The following is a 24,874-nucleotide window of genomic DNA, read 5'->3' as shown; positions in this document are numbered from 1 at the left end:
GGAAACGGGCATGTCCGTTTTGCTCACTTTCAGTAAATTCGCTTAAAACATTCGAAACAACATTACACATAACTGCATTGATGTTCGAAAAGATATGTGTAACGTTATTAATAAATCATAAACATTCAGCAAAGACTCAAATAAATGTGTCTCATCATACAAACATTTCTTGCAGTCAATACGTATCACCGAAGCGTAAATTTACTGCTTTCCTATTACCCCCCCGGGCTTGTGTCAACTAAGGGCGATTAGGAAAGAGCACAAAGACCTGAACAAAAAGCCTACTAGAACCGCAGAGTCATATTAAACGGTGGCAGAGGTATGCTGACTGTGATTCAGTTATAACAGTGTAAACACCTGTGCAGCCGACAGGTGTGTAGACTTTTTCTATCCTCTCTAAGTAATACGCATCTGGTGTGATTGTGTCCTATTACCACAAAATGGGGCCGGCTTGTTGAAGAGAAACAAATGCAGTCTTTAGTTGATTCTATTCTGGTCTCTCAAAATATTACCTGACTTGAAACGCGTATCCCAGGTGCAAAAAAACAACCGCTGTTGTATATGAATTGAATACACAACACCAGCACGGCATGTCGGCGGCACGCTGCCGGGCAGGTCGACTCGTCCCGACCTTGTCGGTCACCGAAACGCTCTTGAAGCGACGCGCGAACGGGCTGGGAGGCCGCGGGCCGACGGCGGAGCGGCGGAGCGGCGGAGCGGCGGAGCGGCGGAGCGGCGGAGCGGCGCGTCCTCGCTGCAGGAGGTCTTGCCTCTGCCAAGATCAGCCCTCATTATCCAAATGAGGCATTAGCATCAGCGCGCTTCAAGACCACGCGTGTACGTGTGCTGTTTGGTTGAGATAGCGCTTAAGCTAATGGTAATTGAAACCCCCTGAAATTGATGCCCTTCATTTTGTGGCGGAAGTCCTTTTTCGGAAAAATCAAACACAATTTGGGGGTCATTAATGGTTCTTATGTATATGTTTGTAAAGATTGCACAATTTTGAGTATCAAATACATTTCACTTGCTCCCAAAAAACGTATAAATACGTTCTATATTAAGTTTTATATGTTTTTTTATGCTAGGCTGTGATGCAGCCTCTCAATTGCAAACAAGGGTTGAAGAAATGGTAGTTATTACACAAACGGCCAGCAGGTGGCAACAGAGCAAAATAGATCAACCAGGGCCATGTTGAAAAAAAAGCTAATTTACTCACATTTCTAAATAGATTTGTGAATAACGACGAAACTTAGCTATATTCTAATGCTAATTGCTGTAAACGGAAACAGATAGTAATATACTTTTTCTTCCTGATGAAAGAAGTGACACATCTTTCTTTTGGTAGGTTCCATGTTTTTATAGCAATAGCACACAATATTCTGTGGGCCTTGCAAACTCAGTCAAAACAGCCGGGAGCGAATCCGGGAGCGAAGCCAGGAGCGAAGGGGGTTGCTTCAGTGACAAAGGCTGGGAGTTAATAATAAAAATTCAAAGAGAACCATACAGACGATAATTTTTTGGGGGAGCATCAAAGCAATTTGGTGTCAACAATCATCCCAATGTACAGTTGAGTAAACATCAAAGAACATTTGAAGCCTTAAAAATTTACTACTCTAAGCGTTTCACGGCGTACGTTCCAAAGGAATTTTCACACATCCTGTCCTGGTGAACACACACTGGATTTCGTGTGAATTGGACAAACGGTAGCGGGAGCTGATGTTTTGTAAATAATGTAAAGGTATTGACGGAGGCTTCACAAGATGGAGAAGGGGCTTGGGGGCATGCTCTTCCATCTTGTTGTTGTGAAGGAATAAAAAAATCACCAGGGGAGGGCACGTGACAGGCGAGCGCGATTTATCATCAACATTTGTTTCCGCGAGCTTTGCTTGTTTGGCCTCCCCGGAGGATGCGAGCGCAGGACGGGACAGAGACACGTCTGCCCCGCCGTCCTCCGTCCTCAATCGCGATGTCACGCCTCCCCGAGAGCGCCGTCATGTAGGTCAGACGCTGCCAGCTCTGGATATGTAGAAAAAAATATTTCTTAAAAATAATAATCAAGTGGTGATTTGGGGGGGGGGGGAAATGAATAAATAAAAGCAGCAAGAGAGGAAGTGGGATGGTAAAAAACAAAAAAAGCTAAGGTTGCTCAAAGAGAGCACGATCCTGCACATTTGCGCAGAGTGATGCGCGCTGACCCAATAACTCGTCCTTACGTCACGTCCACTCTGCATTGCAGCTTCTTGCAGGCAAAAAGTGCATTAAGGAGGCCAAGACCCATTCGTCAAAATGGCTGCCTTCAAAAATACACGCTATTTTTCAAAAGAAAAGTATGCAATGAATCAAATAAAATACAAAATTAAATCGACAAATAAATAAAATGAAAATTTTACAAAAATAAAATGATCACAAATAAATAATTACATTAATAAAATAATCATACATTAAAAATAATACATTATTAAAATGACATCAAAATGTCTACCAAGAGAATTTGAAAAGATATGAAACAATAATTTTTTTTTTTAAATATAACCAAATGCATAAATAATCAGAGGTGGCAAATCCAGGTCCAGAAAGTATAAACCCTGCTATAGTTTGGCTTTAGCCCCTAATGCTAGCTAGCTAGCACCCTAAAAGGTAAACAAGCATGGGAGCTAGCTAGTTTGCACTTGGTGCTATAGCCAAACAGTGGCAGGGTTTTTATTTTCTGGACCTGGATTTGCCACCTCTGTACATGATTGATATATTAATAATAAAATATCAAAAATGTAATGAAATTGGAGATGAATAATTGCACTAAATGTCTAGGTGACAACTATATTGAATTTGTGGCTTTATATCCACTGCTGCCACTGCTGCTCCTGTGAGTTTTAGTTTTTTTTAAAGAAAGAAGTATTATGGATTCTTACGACAAGAAGCGTCCTCCGAGTCTTCATAACATCCGCCGCCAATGATGTCATCAGTGTTTTGATGCGCAGGTTTCAGTGTTATCTTGTCCGTACGTGCCCTGAGGCTCTGCCAGGGGAACAGTTGACATTCTTTTGGCTTTTAAAAAGAAATATGTTAAAAAAAATAATAAACAAGGCAATGCAAGGACTTAAATACTTGTGTAACTGAAAAGGGTGTTTGGTTGTCTTAAGTCTCGGGCTGGTTCTTGGCCACTCACAGAGAAAAGTTGAGTTTAATCAGTGCAGTCAAATCAGGTTATCAATCTCTCGCCAATCCGGTAAAACCACTTCTGCAATTCTTCCCCCTCTGGAGCTAACGATGCTAATAATTCCTGTTTAGGATCTTGCAAAAATATGTCTACGTTTAACGGCAGGACGTCAGGACAGAAACCTGTTGTCTCCTCATGAGTTTGGCAAAATTTCCAAGGCAGGTGTCTAAGGGCGGCATCACCTGATCCTTTATGGGAGCCGGGGCGGCGGTCGCGCTTTCATGTCCTCCATCTTGTCCGGGCTAATTAGGCTCCGATGACGACAACGATGACGCACCCGTGAATAGAAGGCCGAGGATTACGGGAAAGCCTTTTTTTCCCATATTTATCCCGCTTTTGAGTGTGCGGGCGGATGCGTTCCTGGGGAAGGTGACCTCTGATTCATGTGTGTAATGAGTGCCTGCGTCTCCGTAATCCCATTAGGTGGTCGTCTTAAAACCTGACTTGATATTGGAGACGCCGTCTTCACAAAAGAGAGAGACCGGCTCTTTGAATTTAGTGCCATTGGGATTAAGACAAGAACAATGGAAGCCGCGATGTCTATTATTTGATCTTCTTCAAATGTTTGATTGCTAGGCTGCACCATGGTAGCATAACGTTAGCTTTTAAGCTAACAACTGCATACAGTTATTTTACAGCTACTACGAGTACGTTGCTTACATTGGAGCAGACAAAGGTTTGCCTTATGATTATCATCAGATTGCATAATGACGAATAACTTTATCCGGGCCGCATTTCTTCAACCGGGTTAGATTGGTAGTTTTGGAAACTTAAACCAGCATAGCCATGATCCCACTGTTAGCAATTTGATCATGGTCCAGTTGAGACACCAAAATGTGTAAAGTTTTACATTTTTAAGCCGAAATGGCCTCAAGTTTTCTAATTTATTTTTATTTTTAACCCTTTTATGGTGAATGGTGTCCAAACTGTGTCCCGGGTGCAATTTGCGACCCAGCAGCCATTTTTTTAAGCAGTTCATCATCATATACTAAGAATAAGAACTGCTGCTGTCAGGTTTAATTAACCTAGAACATTTAATAAACAACAGACAAGGAAGGAAGACAACAGACTTGATTATTTTTGCTCGCGAGGAGAATGGACAGAGATGTGCACAGATTACAATCTCCTACCCGTTCTGAAGCACCAGTACATAACCTATTGCTGCTCTGAAGGATTTGGGGAATCACATAGCATCAACGTGAAAATCATCCTGGTTACGTGTCATTGCGCAGACAATAATGCAAACATTTTTCTTCAGCGCGGAAAGTTTCAGTCAAAGTTCACAGTTCAACCGCAAAATGTTCCAGCCGCGATCTTGCGCTCTGCTCTCTTCACAGACGACCCCAACCCACATGGTTCAAACATAGGTCACACCGTAGAATAAATGCTTTGCAATACTATACGAGTAAATATGGGATAACTTATGTACATTTATTGTAACAGCTGCTTTTGTCAATGAGGTTTTTCTTATAAAGGCCAGATAATGTTGGTAACGTCAGTTAGCATTTTGAGCTAACAATAGCATACCATTGTCTTACGGATACTACAAAGTACGTACATGTCTTACATTGAAGCAGACAAATGGTAACCTGCACTGACTCCATGGCTTTATCCGGGTTGCATAGCTTCTTGGTTCTTGTGGTGTGTTGACAACGTAAAGTAAGCGTGGCCATGACCCTACGGCTACAAATAACTTTGTTTGCTAAGATAAGGAATCAGCATGCAGGAGGTCTAGTCCGACCCTTGATTGATGTATACATTGATTCAAAGGCGTGTCCAAAGACTTTTGTCTGTCCCACCAAGCATAAAAAGCCTGGACGCACCACTCCAAATTTTCATCTGTGCGTTACACTCAAGTAAACATGACGCCGGCAGGAATGCGACAAGCAAACACGGCTGTAAAGAAAAAGAGGTTGTTTTTAAAAATAAAAAAAAAGGAGACCTGCAGCCGCTTGCCTTTCCACTTGCGTGTCGGCACACGCAGCAATGAGACATCGCCATTCCTGCCAGAACATGGGTGAGGAGACGAGACGAGGGGGCGGGGGGCGGGGGGCGGGGGCGGGGGCGGGTGCTTTTCAAAGTGAAGCGCAGGGTGTGGTAACGTGACAAAGTGAGCATGAGAAGGAGAAGAAAGGAGGAAATGACAAGGGCGACGTGCAGACGGCGAGGAGGAGGAAGGACAAATAAAAAGATGACATAAGCAGCTTGTTAGAAGATCATCATCATTAGTTTTTTGACAATGTTCGGGATTAAAACACAACGCGGTCCATCAAAGCTGACTAAGAATGTACACAGTCGATCGTTTCTATTTTGTTTGATGCCTTTAGGCGTGTGAATGCATATTAAATGTCTTGCAAAGTTTGTGCGTTAATTAACACAAATTGCTACAGGGATGTAAATCATTTTTCCTTTTATTAATATAAATGATTCATGTGAATTATGTGCTTTTACATGGAATTGACGGTTCCATAAAATAATAGATTACATTAAATGTGATACATAAACTGTAATGTGATAATGCATTTAAAAAATGATACATACAATATAATTAAAAAAATATTTATAATTCTAAATGAGAAAATGAATGATATTTAGAATTAGGAAAGTAACATTTATTTTCATTTTTGATTGTTTTGTATTGTTTAAATGTAAAATATATTTTTGATAGATATATCGTTTTTTTAGTAGTATCAGTGTGAACATTCGGCAGTCTCCACGAGTTCTCGATACCTTAAAATACCTTAAAATGAGCCTGGTATCGGCCCAATATAATACCTGGTATCGGTACTCGCCCATCCCTGCTATTAATAATTTTGTGTGGGAAAGATTGATATAACTCCTCACAATATTTTAAGGTAACATTTTTAAAACAGAATTAAATTAAATTCAATGTTAAAACTTCCTTTAATATATAAATAATATAAATATATATTCTAATACATATTATATATAAATAAATATTCATATAATATAAGGCCTTGATTGGCATCAGAATGTCTTAATTCAATCGTTCAAAAATCTTTAAAAAATATTAACACATAAGTACATTTTTATTAGGGATGTTTGATACCACTTTTTTTCAGACCGATACTGATATCGATACTCAACTCTTGTGTAGTCACCGATACCAGATATCGATACCACTAGTACATCAAATTACCACCCACCTAAAATAGAATTACCGATAATTTTAAATAAAGACCTATATGTCCCAATATAGTATTTTTCCTTACATTTGCATGAAATGAATGGCAATTTTTTTAATTCCTCTCATTTCTAGTTCCTGATTGCCCACTAGAGGGCGACCGATACTGGTATCGGCCACTGTTGCTAATACCGATACCTTAAAATAATACCAAATTTTTATGATTGTAAATAGTCTCAAATCTCAAAGTAAATGAACATTCTGAAAAATTGTTGCTTTCATAGCAACATCGCACAATCTTGATAGCTGAACCAACGAAAGAATGAGAGTAGAAGCACACAAACGCACGCATGAGATATATATTTTTTGTATATATATATATATATATATATATATATATACCGTTGACAGCGCTCCGCCAAAAATTCTCGACACCGTTGCCTTGTCTTCATTTGTGATTATTGAAAGACTATTAATACCGCGCATTGGAAGTGACGTAGCAGGTGTGGAATTGTCTCTGACAGCGCGCGGGAGGGTGCCGGCGTTCCACCAACGCGTCGTCGCCAGCGGCAACACCTGCCAACAGACTGATAAAACAGCCCCGATCCTGTTCCCAGCAACACAAGGCAGCCTCTATTAGCGACACGCCGGGAAAATATTCCGATAGCGCCTTAACCTTGACTTGGAAGCACTAAAACGTACCATTGAGATTAATAGGTGCCAAGATGCGCCGTGAGAGGCAATAATTCAATCCAGGGGCGTGATAGATTTATACAAGCAATGAATAACATGAAATACTGCAGTTTTTTTCTGTATCCTTTTTCTTTTTTTCTTTTTTTTTACTCTCCAACTGCGCCATCCCCTGTAAAAGTGCATTCATCATAGCGCTTTCACATCTGACGCGATCAGGGGGAAGATGTATAACCACGGACGTTTTAGTGACAAAATCGAGTGCCGATGTGGGCAGAAGTTTTGGAACATCTGGTTGGAAGTGAATTTGGAGGAAAATAGTCAGTTGTTGGAAGCATGTTTTACTGTAATTGCTGTCAGTGAAAGTGACAAAATGGAGAATTTACAGCCTGACACGTGATGGCAAATGTATTGTATTCATGCATTTCAATCCTTAAAATATGATACCGATTGATCAGTGGACAAAGTTATGGTGTGTCTTAAATCACGGAGGGAAAATAGAGGTAATTCATTCAGGCCCGCCTAGACGGGCTGTTGTTGGAAATGAAAGAGAAACTTGCACAGATGCAGAAGTGAATGTGGAGTCATGTGATGATCTGTGTGTCATCTGCCTTGAGAAACCTTATGGAGACAAAATGGTGAATGGAGGTAATTCGTGCAGGCTCGCCTAGACAGGCTGCCTACCTGCCATATTTGTGTAGTTTCATCATGACTTGTAATATTTGAACATGTGTGTCATTTAAATCTCAGATATCGACAACCTTATATTGTGTCGATGGTCTTGAAGACACCATAGAGGTGATCATCCATCCAGGCCCGCCTAGACGGGCTGTTTTGGGAAATGAAAGAGAAACTTGCAGAAGTGAATGTGGAGTCAACTGATGATCTGTATGTCATCTGTCTTGAAAAACCTCACAGATGAGAAATAGTTAATGGAGGTCATTTGTTTGGGCACGCCTAGAGGGGCTGCCTGCCTGCCATATTTGTGTAATTTTATCATTAAAATCCCAGATATCAACAACCTTATACTGTGTTGATGGTCTATTTATGCATTTTAATTGTTAAAATGTGTTATGGATTGAAAATGTAGATGATATGTTCAGGCCTGCCTAGGCGGGTGTCTGTGGGAAAATAAAATGGAAAAGTGTTAGCTCAATTGGTGGGGACAAATGCATAAAAGGACAATAAAAGTAAAAATGAAGTTGCTGCTTTCAAGTGACAAAGAAAGAAAGTTGAGTGTTTTCAGACCCGACTTGCAATATCCAATGTAGCTTTAATACTTTTTATTCATTCAACTTTGGGATATTCACTGTATGTTGGGTCCAATCTCTGCAGACATCAGGGAGCCATTAGGGATAACAATTGCCTAGATGGGCTGATGCGAAACTGGAAGGCTGTTGCAATTTCTACACTAAATTACTAGACTTGAGCGATAAAGAGAGACACTGCATCAACAGGAATGTAAAGTGAATGAATACGATGTTGCATTCAATGACTTGGAAGCGCTGTTAGTCGGGTGTGATATTCTCCTGGCCTGAGGAAGTGGATGATGTTATCGATTTTGCAGATATATATTTGTTGTCCCACACAACTTTTCCTTTTGTTTGTTTGTCAAAACGAAAGCTTACAGAAGCGGGAATGTTTCTGTGTTCGCCGCGTGAATGTGTTGGTTCCGCACCGCGGGACACGATTCTTTTGTCGACTTTGGTGCAATTTTGCAAGTTGCTGTTGAATTGTATGACGGCTGCTTCGTCTGCTCTCTGGCTGCTTTCATTGCCTCCAAGCTGCTGATGATCTGTGATTGAACGCCGCCATGTTTGTTGCTTGTCTAATGAAACCGCGTGGAATTCCGATCAATTCCAGGGCCATGCATGATTTTCGGGGGGGTTTCAACTCACTGTGCACGTTTGTATGGAGCCCTAGACATGACATGGGATTTTTCACTTTTTTTTTTTTATTGTTCTTACAGTACATTGCAGATTATTTGCTCTAAATCAGGATTTTGAGTTCTGAGATTTCTTTCTTAAATTACACAGCTGCACAATTATGGTAAACTTCGCGTTAGCTACTTTAATCTAGCCAATGATGATTAGAGTGATCGACACCAAATTGTCCCCAAGTGGACAAAAATAATACCTGCACCTCTCATGTATATCATTTGGTACGATGCTAATGATGCTTTAAAGTATATGTAAATATTACAATAAATTAATAATTACCAATATTTAGTTGCTAATTTGCAGATTTTTTCTTTTGTGGGGTTGAGATCAGAGTTCACCAATTCCAGTCCTCGAGGTTCAGAGACCTGCAGGTTTGAGATATTTCCGCCCACTAGCACACCTGATTCATATAATCAGATCATCAGCATGCCTGATAACGATCCTGATCTTTATTATCAGGAGTGTTGGTAGGCGGAAACATCTCAAACCCGCAGGACTCCGTACCCCGAGAACCGGAATATGTGAACCCTGTTCTAGATTGTAACCCCAACGATAAACGATTACTGTATTATAGCCATTTTTTTTTTCCTGTCATGTTTGGGGCTCTGTACTTTTGTTTGTCCAGTCTCAATTTGCATGCCGCCTCATTTGGGTTGGGAGGTTCAGGGGTCCGCCTCTGGGGGTTTTGGGGGGGTCCTCCCTTTCCCCTTTACTTTCCCGTCCTCGTCTTTCCCGTCCTTCCATCAGCACAGTTGCACCTCCTCCCACCAGAGCACTGACACACTCCCTTCCATCTGTCTTTTCCTACCCAGAATTCCCTAACAACCCATCCGGGCGCGGTGAGATCCCACCGGAGGAGCACAGTGCAGGTGTGGCCATCGGGTTGGCGGTAGGGGGCGTGGCCCTGTTGGGGGCCGCCGCCATACTGCTCTTCGTGTTCCTGCGCCGCCGCCAGCGCACCTTCAAGGGCGACTACAGCACCAAGAAGCACGTGTTCGGCAACGGCTACAGCAAGGCGGGCGGCGGCGGGGGGGGGCTCCCGGTGCACCCCCCTATGCCCAAGAACCTGCAGTACCCGGACGACTCGGACGACGAGAAGAAACCGGCGCAGACGGCGGGCGAGCGCGACTTCGACGGAGAAGCCGAGGACCTGAAGAGGCCCTACTTCACGGTGGACGAGGGCGAGAGCCGCGACTACGACGAGCGGACTCTGGCCTTCCAGTACGACGCCGAACCCGAGATAGCCGACGACATGATTTCCCAAACCGACGGCTCGGTCATCTCCAAGAAGGAGTGGTACGTGTAGCAAGTGCCACCCCCTTCTGGTTGGCCAAACAGCCCTGCGGTGGCGCACCCCCCCCCCCCCGACCCCTTAACCTCCATCACCAACCCGCACTGGTCAAACTGCACCCCTTCGGAACCCTCCCGTCCTTTCCTCACTAACCCCCACTCCCTTTGCTGGAACCCCGAGATCAATTATATTTAACGCTGTTTTCATCTGGAGCCCCCATCGGGAAAGAAACTTTGACCCGGTGTCGAGAGCTGATTGGTTCATTAGTGTCGTTGATCTCTTGGATTATCATACTGTAAATGTCTTAACGTGTAGACCACTTGATGGTGGAAGGGTTTTTTTGTTGGGGAAATGTTGTGGGGAAATGAGGGTGTCCTGCAGTGGCACGCACCAACCCCACAAAAATTTCGACAACTGCCGACTTTTGGGTTGTTGAAGACTTTCACCTTTCGTCAAAAAGGATTCTTCAGTCCTATAAAGTCTTAAGAAGCGAACTCCCAATTTTCACTAAGTATTCGCAACAGTTTAACTCATGTGCTCCCAAAAAACGTATGAAAACGTTCTATTTTAAATATGGCCATGGTCCCAAAAACATATGTATACGTTTTTTAATGTTGTTTTGTAATGTTAGAGCAAACAGAAGGCTTCAATGCAGCCTCTGACCTCAAGAGGTCGCTTAAAGCAAGAGAAGCAGCCGAGTATAAGAGATCAACCAGTTTTGCCAGTTTTCAACAGATGTATGAATAATGATGAAACTTAGCTATATTCTAATGCTAATTGCTGCGGAAACAGATAGAAATTTAAAAAATCCTGTTGAAAGAAGAGACTCTAATCTTTCTTTCGGTTTTTATAACAATAAAACCACAATATTCTGTGGGCCTTGCAAAATCCGTCAAAATCCAGTAAAACCACCGGGAGCGAAGGGGGTTGCTTCCGTGAAAATGAATTGATTCTTGTTGTACATTGGGACTCTGCACTAAAAAAAAATTAGAACTGAAGAAGCCTTTTGGATGATACGTGAAACGTATTAAACCACCAAGAAAAGTCCAGTTGCCGCCATTCAACTTTTGCCGATCACAATGACCCGGATGACTGAGAATCTGCGCAGATTTAATGGATCATCATGTTGTAAATGTCTTAACGTGCAGACCACTCGCTGGTGGAGGGTTTTTCGCCGGCCAAGAAGTCCGACACTGGATACATCGTGGCTTTTTTTTCAGTATGTCCATCGCCAGTCCACTTTGGTCAAACTGACCCCCTCCCCAATCCCTTCCTCACTAAGCCCCGCCCCCCTCGCCGGACAGCATTCATCGCTAGTCGAAGAGCAGTGATATTTAAGGCCGTTTTAGTCTGGAGCCCCCACAGGGACACAAACTTTGACCCTTTCGGGGGGTGGGCGAGAGCTGATTGGTTCATCAGTGTCTTCGATCGCTTGGATCATCATGTTGTAAATGTCTTATCGTGTAGAGCACTCGCTGGTGGAGGGGTTCTTTGGGCACATTGATGGAAAAAAGTCTGACACTGGATTCATCGTGGCTTTTTTTTTTAAATCTTTTTTTTTTTTTTTTTACAACATTGTAATGTCTAACGTGGTTTTGTAATATTGCGATCAAAACAAAAGCAGCTATTGTTTTGTTTTTGGGAGGGGAGGACCTAAAGGGGGCGGAGCGGAGGCCCTCGTATCAATCCACCCCCTTGTCCAACGTGTCCTGACATTTACAAGAGCGCTCAAGGGGGGGTGGGAAATGTCATCGACGGCACTCGAGCGCTCGCTGCAATTGAGGTCACGCGCTAAGCGTCTTGTTTATCGAACAAGGACGGCAGTGCAACCTCCGACCTATCAAAGGGAATTCCAACATGACGGCGGCCGTCTCGGAGCGGGACAGGTCGCCTGCTGCTTTCATGTTTGTTTGTTTTTAACCAGAATGAATGCTTGTTCGTCTTTTTCATATAAAAAAAAAAAATCACTGTTAATAAGTGCTCGTAAAAATACAGAAAGTGTATTACGCCTTATGTTACAGTGGGGCGATTGATGATTTGATTCCTTGCTGGAATTGTAAGTTTTGCTCACTTAAAAAAACTTAAATCTTGAATTTGTGTGCTTAATTGATTATATCATAGACAGAATCCATCTGTCCAACCCATTTTTAGATCGTTTGTCCTCATTCAGGTCCAAGGTGAGCTGGTGCCTATCCCTTAGCCTTAGCCGAGAGGTGGGGCACACCCTGGACTGTTGGCCAGTCAATCCCAGGGCACAAACAATAATTCAGACTTATGGACAATTAAGAGTCTTCGATAAAGTTTAGCACGCATGTTTTTGGAATGTGTAAGTAAGCCAGAGTCTACGATGGTCTGCCCACTAGTCCCGAGTCTGCTCCACGATGATAGACTCTAGCTTATCTTTGACCCTCACGACGGCAAGAACTATGAAAATGGATGAATGGAAGAAGTTGGAGTGCCTGACAAAAACCCACATAAGCACAGGGGGGACGTGGAAACTGCACACAAGAAGCCGGATCCTTGATTCACCCTCGAACATCAGCACTTGAAGACAGATGTGCTCACCATGCGTCCACCATGTTGCACAGTAGACCATCCATCCATCCATCATCTACCGCTTAATCCGGAGTCGGGCGGCGGGGACAGCAGCTTCAGCAGGGAAGCCCAGACTTCAACCAACTCCTCCGGCGGGATCCCAAGGTGCTCCCGGGCCAACCGAGAGACAAAATTAGAACTTGGCGGAGAAACAGTAGTTTCTCCTTGTTGGTCTTTTGGGTTGCACAGAGCCCAGAAGGGATTTCGACCCAGTCCTCATCAGAACACTCCAAATCCTTAAACTCTGGCCTGGGAAACATGAAGCTTCAATTCCCTCCACAAGTTTTCTACTAGGTTCAGGTCTGGAGACTGCGCAGGCCTCTACATTGACTGTGATAATAATTCTAGAACACCCCTGGCAGTATCTTTTTGGATCAAGACCTATCGACAGGCCATCTCCAGTTTCTTTTTTTGTCCAAGATTTGACTCCGGCTCCGTTGATTACTAATGTACCCCAAAACTTTGTTCCCACCTCCTTGCTTGAGTGCACAGATGGTGTTCCTTGGGTTGTACTCACATTTTTTTTCATCCTCCAAACACGACGGCTCTAGTTATTGCCAAATCCGACCACAGCACTTTCTCCTTCTTTTAGTCATTCAGATGTTCACCAGCAAACTAAAGCCACATGGAAAATGAATGTTTTTTCCTGGTTGACTGACGTCCCAATGTCATCCTCACAGCACCAGATCTTACATAGAGCTCCAGATCCAAGAAATTGTCAGGTTAAGTCGACCTAGAACATTTCATAAACAACAGACAAGGAAGGAGGACAAGATAATTATTTTTGCTCGTGAGGAGACCGGACAGAGATGTGCACAGTTACAATCTTCTACCTCTTTGAAGCACATTCTTCCCAGCCCTCTCTTTTTATTTCTTTCAGGGCAGTCCCTGGTTACACAGTCTTTGCTGTTCTAAAGGTTGGGGGAACTCACAGCAGCAACCGTCACGGATATCCGCAAAGTGTTTCAGCCGCTATCTTGTGATAAGGGCAGACTTCCTGTTTTGCATGCTTTGCAATACTATATGAGTAAATATGGGATAACTTGGGTCCATTTATTCTAAGAGAAATCTTTGGAATTCTCATACCAAGCCCCTTTTGCTGATGGTTTTGTAACCCATTCCAGCCTCGTGCAGGTCTACAAGCTTATCCCTGACATCTTTTGACAGCTCTTTTAGTCTTGAAATGGATTCCGAGAGGAGCTGTCGTTCTCCAAACGAGCAGTTGCGATATTGGCGAGTGGCTGAGTTGAAGCAGATCAAATACAAATTGTCACTATATTAGGGTCTTTCAATGCATTTTGGACCGGCATTCTGTCTATTATTAGCAAATCGGAGACTTTTAATGTTCTTACAATTTCAGCAGGGGGATCGAGTCATTATTTCCTCCACTGCGTGCATGTTTGTGTGAGTGTGTGTTGTTGTTGTTGTTTTTTGTTCTCATTTGCAGTCGAAAGTCGATGGGCACACAAGCGACACTAGTGCATTTTAATATAACATCTATATAAATATATAAATATAATTAAAACATAGGCAAGGGGGTAAAAGCATCTAGGTGGTGAATGTTTTTTTTTTCAGATGAGCATGTCAAAGTTTTTAAAATGTAACAAAGCAGAGGGTGTCGAGACGTTTCTCTTTGGTGTCACTTTTTTTCTCTTTTTTTTTTTTTGACGTATTCGAGTTAAATGCCCGCCAAGTTGTTGTTTTTTTTACTTTGACGTCCATTTTTTGTTTTGTTCGCATAAGAAAAGAATGTGTTGTGTTTTCATGTTCTTGTCTTATCTGCCGGTGCATTCAGTGCCTATCAGAGCCGTGAACTTCACGTCATGAAATGTGTTTTGTGCTAAAAAAAAAAAAAATAAATACAATAAAAAGTCTTAACCGCCCCCCGCATGTAAGCACAACAACCCCGTCAAAGAGATTACAAACCATTAAAACGCTGAGCGAGCACAAAGTCAACGTCCCGCCATGGACGCTGGTTGACGTCTTTTTAGTTGTTGTTGTTTTTTTTACATTGTCCTACCGTTTTGTAATAATAATAATAACTGAAACTTCATTCCATCCTACTTTTTTTGTATTCATTGCACTGTAAATAGTGTACATAAGATTGAGAGTGTAGGTCCACTATGTGTGTGCGTGCGTGTGTGTGTTAGGGTGTAAACTAAATGGGACTGCAGCCCTAGAGACTCCACATCAAGACCCCCCCCCCCCCCCCCCCCGACGCTCGTGTTTCTCAGTTTACCACTACTAGGGGGCGCCAGTCAGTCAACACGTTCGCTTTTAATGTCTACGTTACGTTCCGGGATCTCGATGGCGATGGGGAAAAAAAAAATAAAAGAGAGAGAGAAATTGTTTGTGTGCAGCCATGTGAATGTAAATTTCTGAGGGTGTTACAAATATGGAAAAAAAAAGTCACTTGTTGAAAATTGTGATGACCCAGTGAAGTAACTTGTATTTGTTTTAAGCATTAAATGAGTTCAATAGTCAAACCGGTGTGTGGGTTTGTGTCTTGAAGGCAATTTGTCATCCTATGACAAAAATCACAATCGGGCACATGATGCATTTTGTTGTTGTTGTTGTTGTTGTTTTTTTTAAATAAAGATAGACCAAATAATTAAAAATAATAATATTTGATCACATAACATTGCGTATTTTCTATTTTAAAACAATACACATTATTAGCGTGACATTTTTAAGAATCATTATTTTGTGGTATCAATATTTTGTCTTTTCAGACTTTTTTTTTGGGGGGGGGTGCAACGTCAATAATTGGGCTTTTTTTAGGAAACCAACATAATTGTAGGAAAGTGCAAAATCATTAGTTAGCAGCAATAGTTTGTTTTCCTTTTAAGAAAGTGCGATATCATTAGTTTTGATTCTTTTTAGAAACTGCATCACGCGGTGTAGTCACGTCAACTGTCAGTCAAGGTCAACGAAACCTTTTGTCTTAAAGAAAAAGACAAGAAGACAAGATCAATCTTTTTAGCCATATCCTTCACCTATTTTCAAGAAAGTGCTTTTTCTTCTTTTTAAGAAAGTGAAACATCATTACTTTTTTTTTCGTCTTAATAAAGTGAAACAACTTTTTTTTTGAAAAGTGAAAAATCATGACTCATTATGGTGCACTTTCCTAAAAAGAAGAGAAATATTTTTTGGATTTTTTTTTTTAAACAATCATTTGTTTAGGTTCTTTTTTGGAAAGTGTGACATCAATACAGTAGTTTTTTGGGGGGAAATGTATAGCTTTTCTTCTTGTTAGGAAAATGAAACATCAATGGTTCAATCAATCAGTTCATCAATTTTTCAATTTGTGATGGAGATCTTCCTAATACAAAACATGCCTTGTTGGGAAACCTTGCGTTCATGCAGCGATTGGGTGCTACTAAGTGGGCAAAGCCGTGCACGGACGGCTGTGGAAAGAAAGATCACTTCCTGAATGGGAAAGACGACAAAAAGCAAAAGCTTGTCTTTTTCTTGTCATAAATGTCAAGAAGAAAGACGTCCTCCATTGTTGTTTATTGCGCGGCCCGGGTGAATTTAATGTGCTTGTGTCGCCACGCTATGATGTCACGCTATTTGCCAAGCTGACACGCGCATCAAAGAACACTTCCCGATCCATAAAGAGGACCACCCAGCCAGCAGGCGTGATGCAAAGCCACCCGCTGCCCCCGCGCCGCCCCCCCTTACAAAATACACCAATGTCCACCTGCAGTCTTTATGTTGTTGAGGGAGGCCAAACGCTGAAGCATGCAGAGAGACCATCCAAAATTCTTCACTGCTATAAAGTGTCTGCAGGGCTCTCTTGATGCAACCTCTCTTTCCCAGCATGCAACTTTGCATCGCTCTCACACACACACACACACACACACACGTGATTTAAATTGACTATGACTGGCCTTGCGATGCAAACACGGTTGCCAGAGTCCGCACTTGAAAATATAAATCTCTCGCACATTTCCCTGAAGTAAAAAAAAATAATAATCGACATTCCCGCACAGTGTCAGGAAATCTGTGACCACATGAAAACGTGCCTGCAGACCGTTTGAGCCAATCAGAGGCCTCCGTCACGCACTGACGCCTCGGTTGCAGTGAGTAGTCCAAAAGATGCAATGAGAGAGGGGGGGGGGGGGGGGCAACATTAGTCAATAGATTTTCATGCAATTATTGCATGCATTCATATTGTTGCTAACAAATGAAAACCATATATTCTATTTCCAAATTTTTTGCATTTTCATTCTACAAAAATATTTTTGTATAACTGTCAATTCTATACAAATAAGTGTTAAAAAATAAATGAAAAATAAAAGTAAATTTTCACTACTAAACTAACTAAACTAAACTATTTTCTATTTCATTTATTTTTAATAAAGAGAAATATAAAATATTAGAGAAGTTAATTTTCACTACTACTTAATTTTAATTCATGTTTCTATTTCATTAAAAAAAAAAGCTATTTAATTGAACAGTGAGGAATACGCTCCAACAAATTCTCCCGAGTGGTGAATGACTACGTTCGCATAGACACGTCTCAAAAATCAATGTAAGGAATCCCAGCACGTGCTTATTAATGCGTGTATGCAATTAATAAAGGAGGCTGTCGCGGCTTCTATTGATTGTGCGCTGTAATTGCATGTTGCCATCGGCACTTTAATGACAAACCAAGTGGAGTGAAACAGCGCCGTTGTCCATTTGCTCCAAAGAGTCCTTTGATAGCGCAGGAGGACGCTGATTTAGCTTAGCTTTTAGCTTTGAGCTTTGAGCTTTTAGGTTTGAGCTTTTAGCTTTGAGCTTGGAGCTTTTAGCTTAGCTTTTAGCTTAGCTTTTAGCTTTGAGCTTTTAGGTTTGAGCTTTTAGCTTAGATTTGAGCTTTTAGCTTAGCTTTGAGCTTTTAGCTTTGAGCTTTTAGCTTAGCTTTTAGCTTAGCTTTTAGCTTAGCTTTTAGCTTAGCTTTTAGCTTAGCTTTTAGCTTAGCTTTTAGCTTAGCTTTTAGCTTGCGCCGCTATCCTGCTTCCGTCTCCAGATTTTTCTTATTCTTACAAATATTTCTATAAAAGTAGTCAGTGTCCACACACATGGCTTAAAAAATAGATCTGATGATTGTTTTGGGCTTTTTTATTCTATTTAATTTTTTTAATGTTTCATACTCATATTCTGGTTTTACGGCTCTAAGAAGTTAAGCGGAGGCGTCGTAACGCGGCGCCAGGAACTAATGAGTTTTCTTTACACTTCTCTCGTGAAAAGCATTGATTAGAATTTCTTCCATTAGCCCCCGTGCGACTTTTATCGGCTCGCTCAAATAAGCAGTGATTGGGTGCCAAAGTTGGCAACAGTAGCTAATCGTTGTCCAGTGTACTCGCGTGAACAAATCAATAAACTCACTCATTAGCCAGGATTCACTTTTATAGACCACTTTTCTACTTAGAAATCACAAGACGAAAGTAACAATATGGAATTGTTTGACTGGGAATCACTTTCAAAATGATTCCAATGTCTTGTATGGAGTAGAAGAGCAACTTGTTGCCACGGCAACCCCTACTGTACTTCAATGAAATTTTGAAAGTGTGCAGAATGCCACAATGGCTTAAACATTGGTTTTAATTGTTTAAGTAGAGTTCTGTTGTTTATTTTTTGGGTAAGATAAATTGGCATTTATTTTTTATGTCAAATATAAATATAATAAATACATTTTAGAGGATAAACATCACTTTTATGAGAAGAAAACCAAGAAAAAGTCGTAATATATATAAAAAGTTGTTGAAAATCATCAATGGAAGGTCAGTTTCTTTTTTGCAGTAATTCTACAAGCATAGAAAATTTTGGAAAAATAAAGTTACTTTTCATTGAAGAAAGGTATTTTGTGAGAAGTCACAGTTTGGGAGAACAAAAATTCAGATATTACATTAATAATAAAGAAAAAATCAGAACATAAAGTTATCCAGTGAACATAAATGTTAGGGAAAAAATCTTACAAAAATGAAGTCATTGAGACAAAAATCGGATTCTATGAAAATGAAGTCAGTTTTAAATGAAAACATTTTTAGTAGTTTCATCATAAATATTTAAATGGGCCGTATTTTTCCCGAAACATTTGGACAAATTCCGTAGTTTGCGACGTTGGGGATCCTTCGACGACAACTGCAACAGCAAAACGTAATTTTGTCAAAAAAACCACGTGCGATAAATGATCGCATTCCAACAGATTTTGATTGCAGTTGTGTCGAATATCACGATTGACGCTGAAATGCGAGTTGACGTTTGGTCAATAATCATCGACAGCACGCGATGCGCCAACGAATGAATCAACCCGCCGAGAAATGGAGAGCGCTCGCCAATCGATGAGCGGCGCAAACGCTTTGGATTCAACAATGAACGCTTTTTGCTCTTTCACGCCAACAAGTCAAAAGTTCCGCGCGGGCCAACGTGACGTTTCAGTTCTCTGGCCCGTGTGCTCGTTTCCAATTAGCTTTCCAATCTGGTTCCCATTAGGCGGATTGCTTCCTGGCTTTGTTTGCTGTCTTTTGTGTAACATGTGTGGCGCGCATCGATTGGTTGCAGAGTCACCTTAGATGCCCCCCCCCACACCATTCCACCCCCCCCCCCCCCCAGCGCTGATTTTTAATTGGAATGGATTGGCCATGATTTGACAAATTATCTCGCGTAAATGAAACCTAAACAAATGGCGGGGAATACGCTTGGTTTGCGCGCGTGTACTATGTGTGTATCGTTTTTAACTCCCTATGCTTCATGTTGAACTCTGCTGCTAACCAAAATAGCAGCACCTAAACAGTCTATTTGATTAAATAAAATGTGTTTTACCACATTTTGAACAGTCTTTTTTTTTGGGCAACAATTAGCATTCCAGTAGACTCTGACTTCAGTTAAATCATGAGCAGCTAAGGCCTGTATGAATTATGTTGCTAACCAAAAGAGCAGCGCCTACCGAGACAAATAGAGTTAAACAGTTTCTCTGATCAATTGAACTACGCAGTCTTACTTACGACATGCGTTAAGCAAGCTGCCTGTCTTTATCGCAACGATGAGTATTTTCAGTCGACTGCGACATTGGTTAAAATAAACATTTGAGCTCTGTTGCTCCCCAATGAGGCAGCACCTACCGAGGCACAGTCTCTCTGATTAATTGAATTGTAGCATCTTGCCACATGTCTGTGTTTATTGTGACAATTCACATTCCAGTAGACCAACATACCCCAAAAGAGTTAACACATGAGCTTATTTCAACTCTGTTGCTAACAAAAACAGCAGCACATACTGTGGGGCACATAAATAGCCCCCCTTATCAACTGAAGCGTTTTGATCTCGGCGATTCATGTTCCAGTCGACCCTTGCGTTGGTTCAAGTAAAACAGCTGAGCCCATTTGAACTGCGTTGCTAACCAAGACAGCAGCACCTACCGAGGCACCGATGTGGTCTTTCTGATTAGGTCAAATGAGTTTTACTGACCGTCCAGTATTAAATAGAAAGGGTGTGTGTTTTTTTTAAACATACTTTCCTCGTCATAATTGCGAGAGCAGGTGGACGCGGATTTTGATGAGAAAACGAGGAATCTCAGCAGCCGCGTGTGCAATGACACGCAATTAAGCAAATCACAATCATTTTTAATTAGCTGTGAGGAGTCTCTGTGACATTTCTTTGATTAGCACTTACATGTTTCACTTTTGACTGTGACAAAGAACACCTGCAGACATTTACGAACTTCAAACGAACTTCAAGCACTCAGTATTTTAAACGTACGAGTTGAAATAATGAAAGTATGACTTTGTGTGTTTTACGAATATGTTCCTAATCCTGCGCCACTTGCACTGATTAGCATATTTCCTCAAAATGGTATCATTTATTTAACTACAATGTGTGCCCGCGACAGCCACTTAACTTTGACTGATACAAAAACTCTGTTAGCTCAATGCTAACACGCAATGCAAAACATCATAGACAGGCTAACAAAAGTGGCATCAATGTTGCTTTGGATATTTGAATAAAATGGACGGACAGCAGATTAATTACGTTTGTTTGATTGTTTTGTTTTTTAATCTTTAGCCAAAAATGACTAATAAATGTATTACTGCAGCTGACTGACTATTTGTGACCGTCTTCTTCGTGTATAACCGGATGTCTGTACTACACTGCCCCCTGGTGGTCAGGCACACACACAGAAACCGCACAATAAATTAATCATGATACATGAACTGTTTCATTATTTTTTAAATGATGCTATTACGCCATGTTTTTGTAAAGCTTCAATCATCAGGAAAATAAAGGTCAGTGTTAGCTCGAAATCTTCACGCTCCTGCTGGGGGGAAAAAACCTCAGGAATCTAAAATTGATTAATTGATTTGCTGAAATTTCATGTTGTTACTCAGAGCCACTTTAAATGCTGGCAGGTGTGTGCTGACTCCAATTTTGAATGTGATTGGTTCATTTTTACAGTTTATACGTCCCATTATTGATGACAAAGTTTTGAGTTGCCTCATTGATTTTACTGCCGACAAAAACTTTGCACTTGAACAAGTGTGTAGACTTTTTATTTCCACTATGGATGGATGGATGGATAGATAAATAGATGGATGGATGGATAGATAGACGGATGAAGAGATAGACGGATGGACGGATTGATATAGATAGACGGATGGGCGGATGGATACAGATAGACGGATGGACGGATGGATATAGATAAACGGATGGATGGACAGATGGATACAGATGGACGGATTGATACAGATAGACGGATGGGCGGATGGATACAGATAGACGGATGTATATAGATAAATGGATGGATGGACAGATGGATACAGATAGACGGATGGGCGGATGGATGGATACAGATAGACGGATGGATATAGATAGACGGATGGATGGACGGATGGATATAGATAGACGGATGGACGGATGGATACAGATAGACGGATGGACGGATGGATACAGATAGACGGATGGACGGATGGATATAGATGGACGGATAGACGGATGGATATAGATAAACGGATGGATGCACGGATGGATACAGATAGACGGATGGATATAGATTGACGGATAGACGAATGGAAATAGATAGACGGATGGATGGATAGACAGATGGACGGATGGATGGATATAGATAGATAGACGGATGGATGGAATGAATAGACGGATGGATGATGGATAGATGGATAGACAGATGGACGGACGGATGGACGGATAGATGGATAGACAGACAAATGGACAGATGGTATGGATAGATAGATGGACGGATGGATGGATGGACGGAAGGACGGATGGATATAGATAGATAGATGGACAATTTGGACAACTAATCTAATAGCAATTTAAATTCCTTCCATACGACAATTGCGTTTATTTTTTCAAATTTACTGACAATGACAATCACAATATACAAATAAAGATGCTTTCCTGTTTGACCCCGCAGACTTTATGAAACCGTTTTATGTGCAATAGTTCAATTGAGAAGACTTGAGGACATTGAAATAATGAAATGTCCCGTTCGCTAATCACGCCAGCACATTTCGACAATGAGTGCAAAGTGAGCGTTCTCAATCGAGATCTGAATGTCAGCTGGCGTGGCAAGACGCCAGCGATCGAAGAATTTCCAACGTGTGCCTTTGAGGGGATTTTTCCCAAAACAGTCGGCGGGGGCGCGTGCGTTTTGATTAGAATTTCGTGCTGCCGCCGCTCTGATTGCATTTTGATTTGCGATTTAATTTGTGTCCAAATAAAAGGGATTACTCCGTGATTAACAGTGACACGCACCGACGGGGAATGTTTGCGGCCATCGTCGGCGCTCTTTTTAATGCGATTAAGACGATATGAAACCGCAGCAACGCGGCTTATATAAACATTGTTCGTTAAATAAACATATGCGGATGTATGATATTTTTCCGTGTGCCCCTTTTTGGTTTCATTTTAGCTTGACTCCTGCAGAATAAGGGCATGTCTTGTTGAACTCATTTTTTTACCGTTTTTTTATTATTCATGTTTTCATTCATTGTTTTTATTGTTTAAAATTAAAAATGAATTTCATTTACTCATTAACTCATTCACTGCCATTGACGACTATAGACGTCAAAAATGCGTTTGAACTATTTAGAGTATGAAAACCTAGATTTTTTTTATTGTATTAGAACAGATATAAAATGTGTGATTAACCGTGAGTTAACTAGTGAAGTCATGCGATTAATTACGATTAAAAAAAAAGATGATTAAAAATTGTAAAAATATATAAATTTTAAAAATATATATATATATTTTTAGAAAAGATTATTAAAAATTAGGGGCATCAGGCGATTACAATTTGCAATCATAATTAATCGCATTACTTCACTAGTTAACTCACAATTAATCACAAATGTTATATCTGTTCTAAATGTTTTTTTCTAGGTTTTCACACGCTTGTTAACAAAAATGGAAAAAAAATGTTAAACTAATAGAAATAGCTCAAATGAATTTTTGACGTCTATAGCCGTCAATGGCAGTGAATGAGTTAAATAGACATATTCAATTAACTCATTTTGAAGTCAATTGATTATGTTCAATAATGAATATTTTAATAAGTAATCATAATCAATGTCGGGTAATTGCAAAGAAACTTGCGTCCGTCCTGCAGCAACTTCGTAGCGTGACTCAACTCTGGTTTGGCTCGATGATGTCATCCGACATTAAAACATCTTGAATTAAAACTCTTCAAAATGCAGGAAGTGCTCAAACTAATAACACCGCTGACTCACTGCAGCCAGCTGTATTATTCCTAGTGGATGACACACGCACACGCGCGCACACGCACACACACACCGTTGGTCCGCTGACCCTCATCCGTGTGCATTCGCGTCCGCATGCGGGCGAGTGTGTCATGGGACGCCATTGTCTCTGGTGGCGACCATTTCGGCATTAGGAATGGTCGTCATCTTGTATTTAATGATCTAGTAATTAATGAATCTAATAATTGGTTAATTGATCTGTTGTAAATTAATTGTAAGTCATTTCAAAATGAGAGTGAAATATTGCTTTATGTAAATGATATATATATATATATATATATATATATATATATATATATATATATTAGTAAAATGCTTTTTCAATATTCCATTGATTAATTGAATGATTGTGCGTGTTTTAAAAGTATTATAAATAATGTAAGCAACTGTAACGTTAAGCACAGTTTGAACTCATTGTGCTAAAATAAAGAGAAAAAACTATATAAACAATGCCTAAATTAAAATGATATTTTTTGTCATGCAACTGAACTGTAGCTAACTGATGTACTGCACTGAATTGAGAAACGTAACATAACGCATGATTTGAACATTTGATGCTGTGATTCTTTTGCGTACCACTAGAGGGAGCTACCAGTACTCACACATACCACATTTTGAGATGTTTTGAAAGTTTTGCTTGATTATTTTTTTTTGGGTGCAAATCTTTGTTGATGATGTTGGACATTTTGGTGAGATTTCCAAAACCGTAAAAAGCCGAGAGTGTGTAGAATAAATCTTTTGTTTTCAGCAAAAATTCCTTTCGAAAATAGAAACAAATCAGATTTTGTAAAAAGATAAAAGTATTCCGTTTTGATATTAAAGGAAAATCATGTTTATTGTTTATTGCTCTTTCTGACATTAGAACCCTCCCATGAGGCCTCATTTTCTCACTATTGTCTATAATGAGCACGTTTGCGTTGCTACGAAACTGCCCGGCCTTAAGACGGCCAAACCTCCTCAGCGTTTTTTTAATCAGCCGACCTTTTTGAGCGCGGCAATCATTATCAAGTCAAGTACTTAAAATGTGTTTTTATGTGTTTTGTTTTTTTTTCTTTTCCTTGCCTTAGTTCGACAATCACAACTGCGAAGGTATTAGCATAATTTAATGCGGGGGCCAAGAGTGATGTTTATTTATGCCTCCTATGAGGACGACGCCAGGCAAAGGCAGTCATTTTGTTTGCCGGCGACCTTTAACGTCTCCGCTGATTACGTTTCCCAGCGACTTGTTGATCT

The 24,874-nt window shown here is 40.8% G+C and overlaps 1 protein-coding gene across 5 annotated transcripts in view; it reads left to right on the top strand.

The window, feature by feature from the left end:
• nectin1b (nectin cell adhesion molecule 1b) overlaps positions 1–24,874 on the top strand; it is a 204,088-nt gene that overhangs the window by 99,042 nt on the left and 80,172 nt on the right. Inside the window, exon 7 of one of the 5 annotated variants that reach the window (XM_086081317.1) lies at positions 9,805–15,375. The exons of the other annotated variants lie outside the window; for them this stretch is intronic. Coding sequence (XP_085937443.1) covers positions 9,805–10,298 — 494 coding nt within the window. The 3' untranslated portion in view covers positions 10,299–15,375. Of the gene's footprint in view, positions 1–9,804; positions 15,376–24,874 lie in introns of those variants that run through there. 5 annotated transcript variants of the gene reach the window in all.

This window comes from Leptonotus elevatus, chromosome 7, assembly GCF_054856555.1.
Source record: "Leptonotus elevatus isolate MCC_2025b chromosome 7, RoL_Lele_1.0, whole genome shotgun sequence".
In the NCBI taxonomy this organism is placed as follows: Eukaryota; Metazoa; Chordata; class Actinopteri; order Syngnathiformes; family Syngnathidae; genus Leptonotus; species Leptonotus elevatus.
This window is presented reverse-complemented; position numbering and strand designations above follow the sequence as displayed.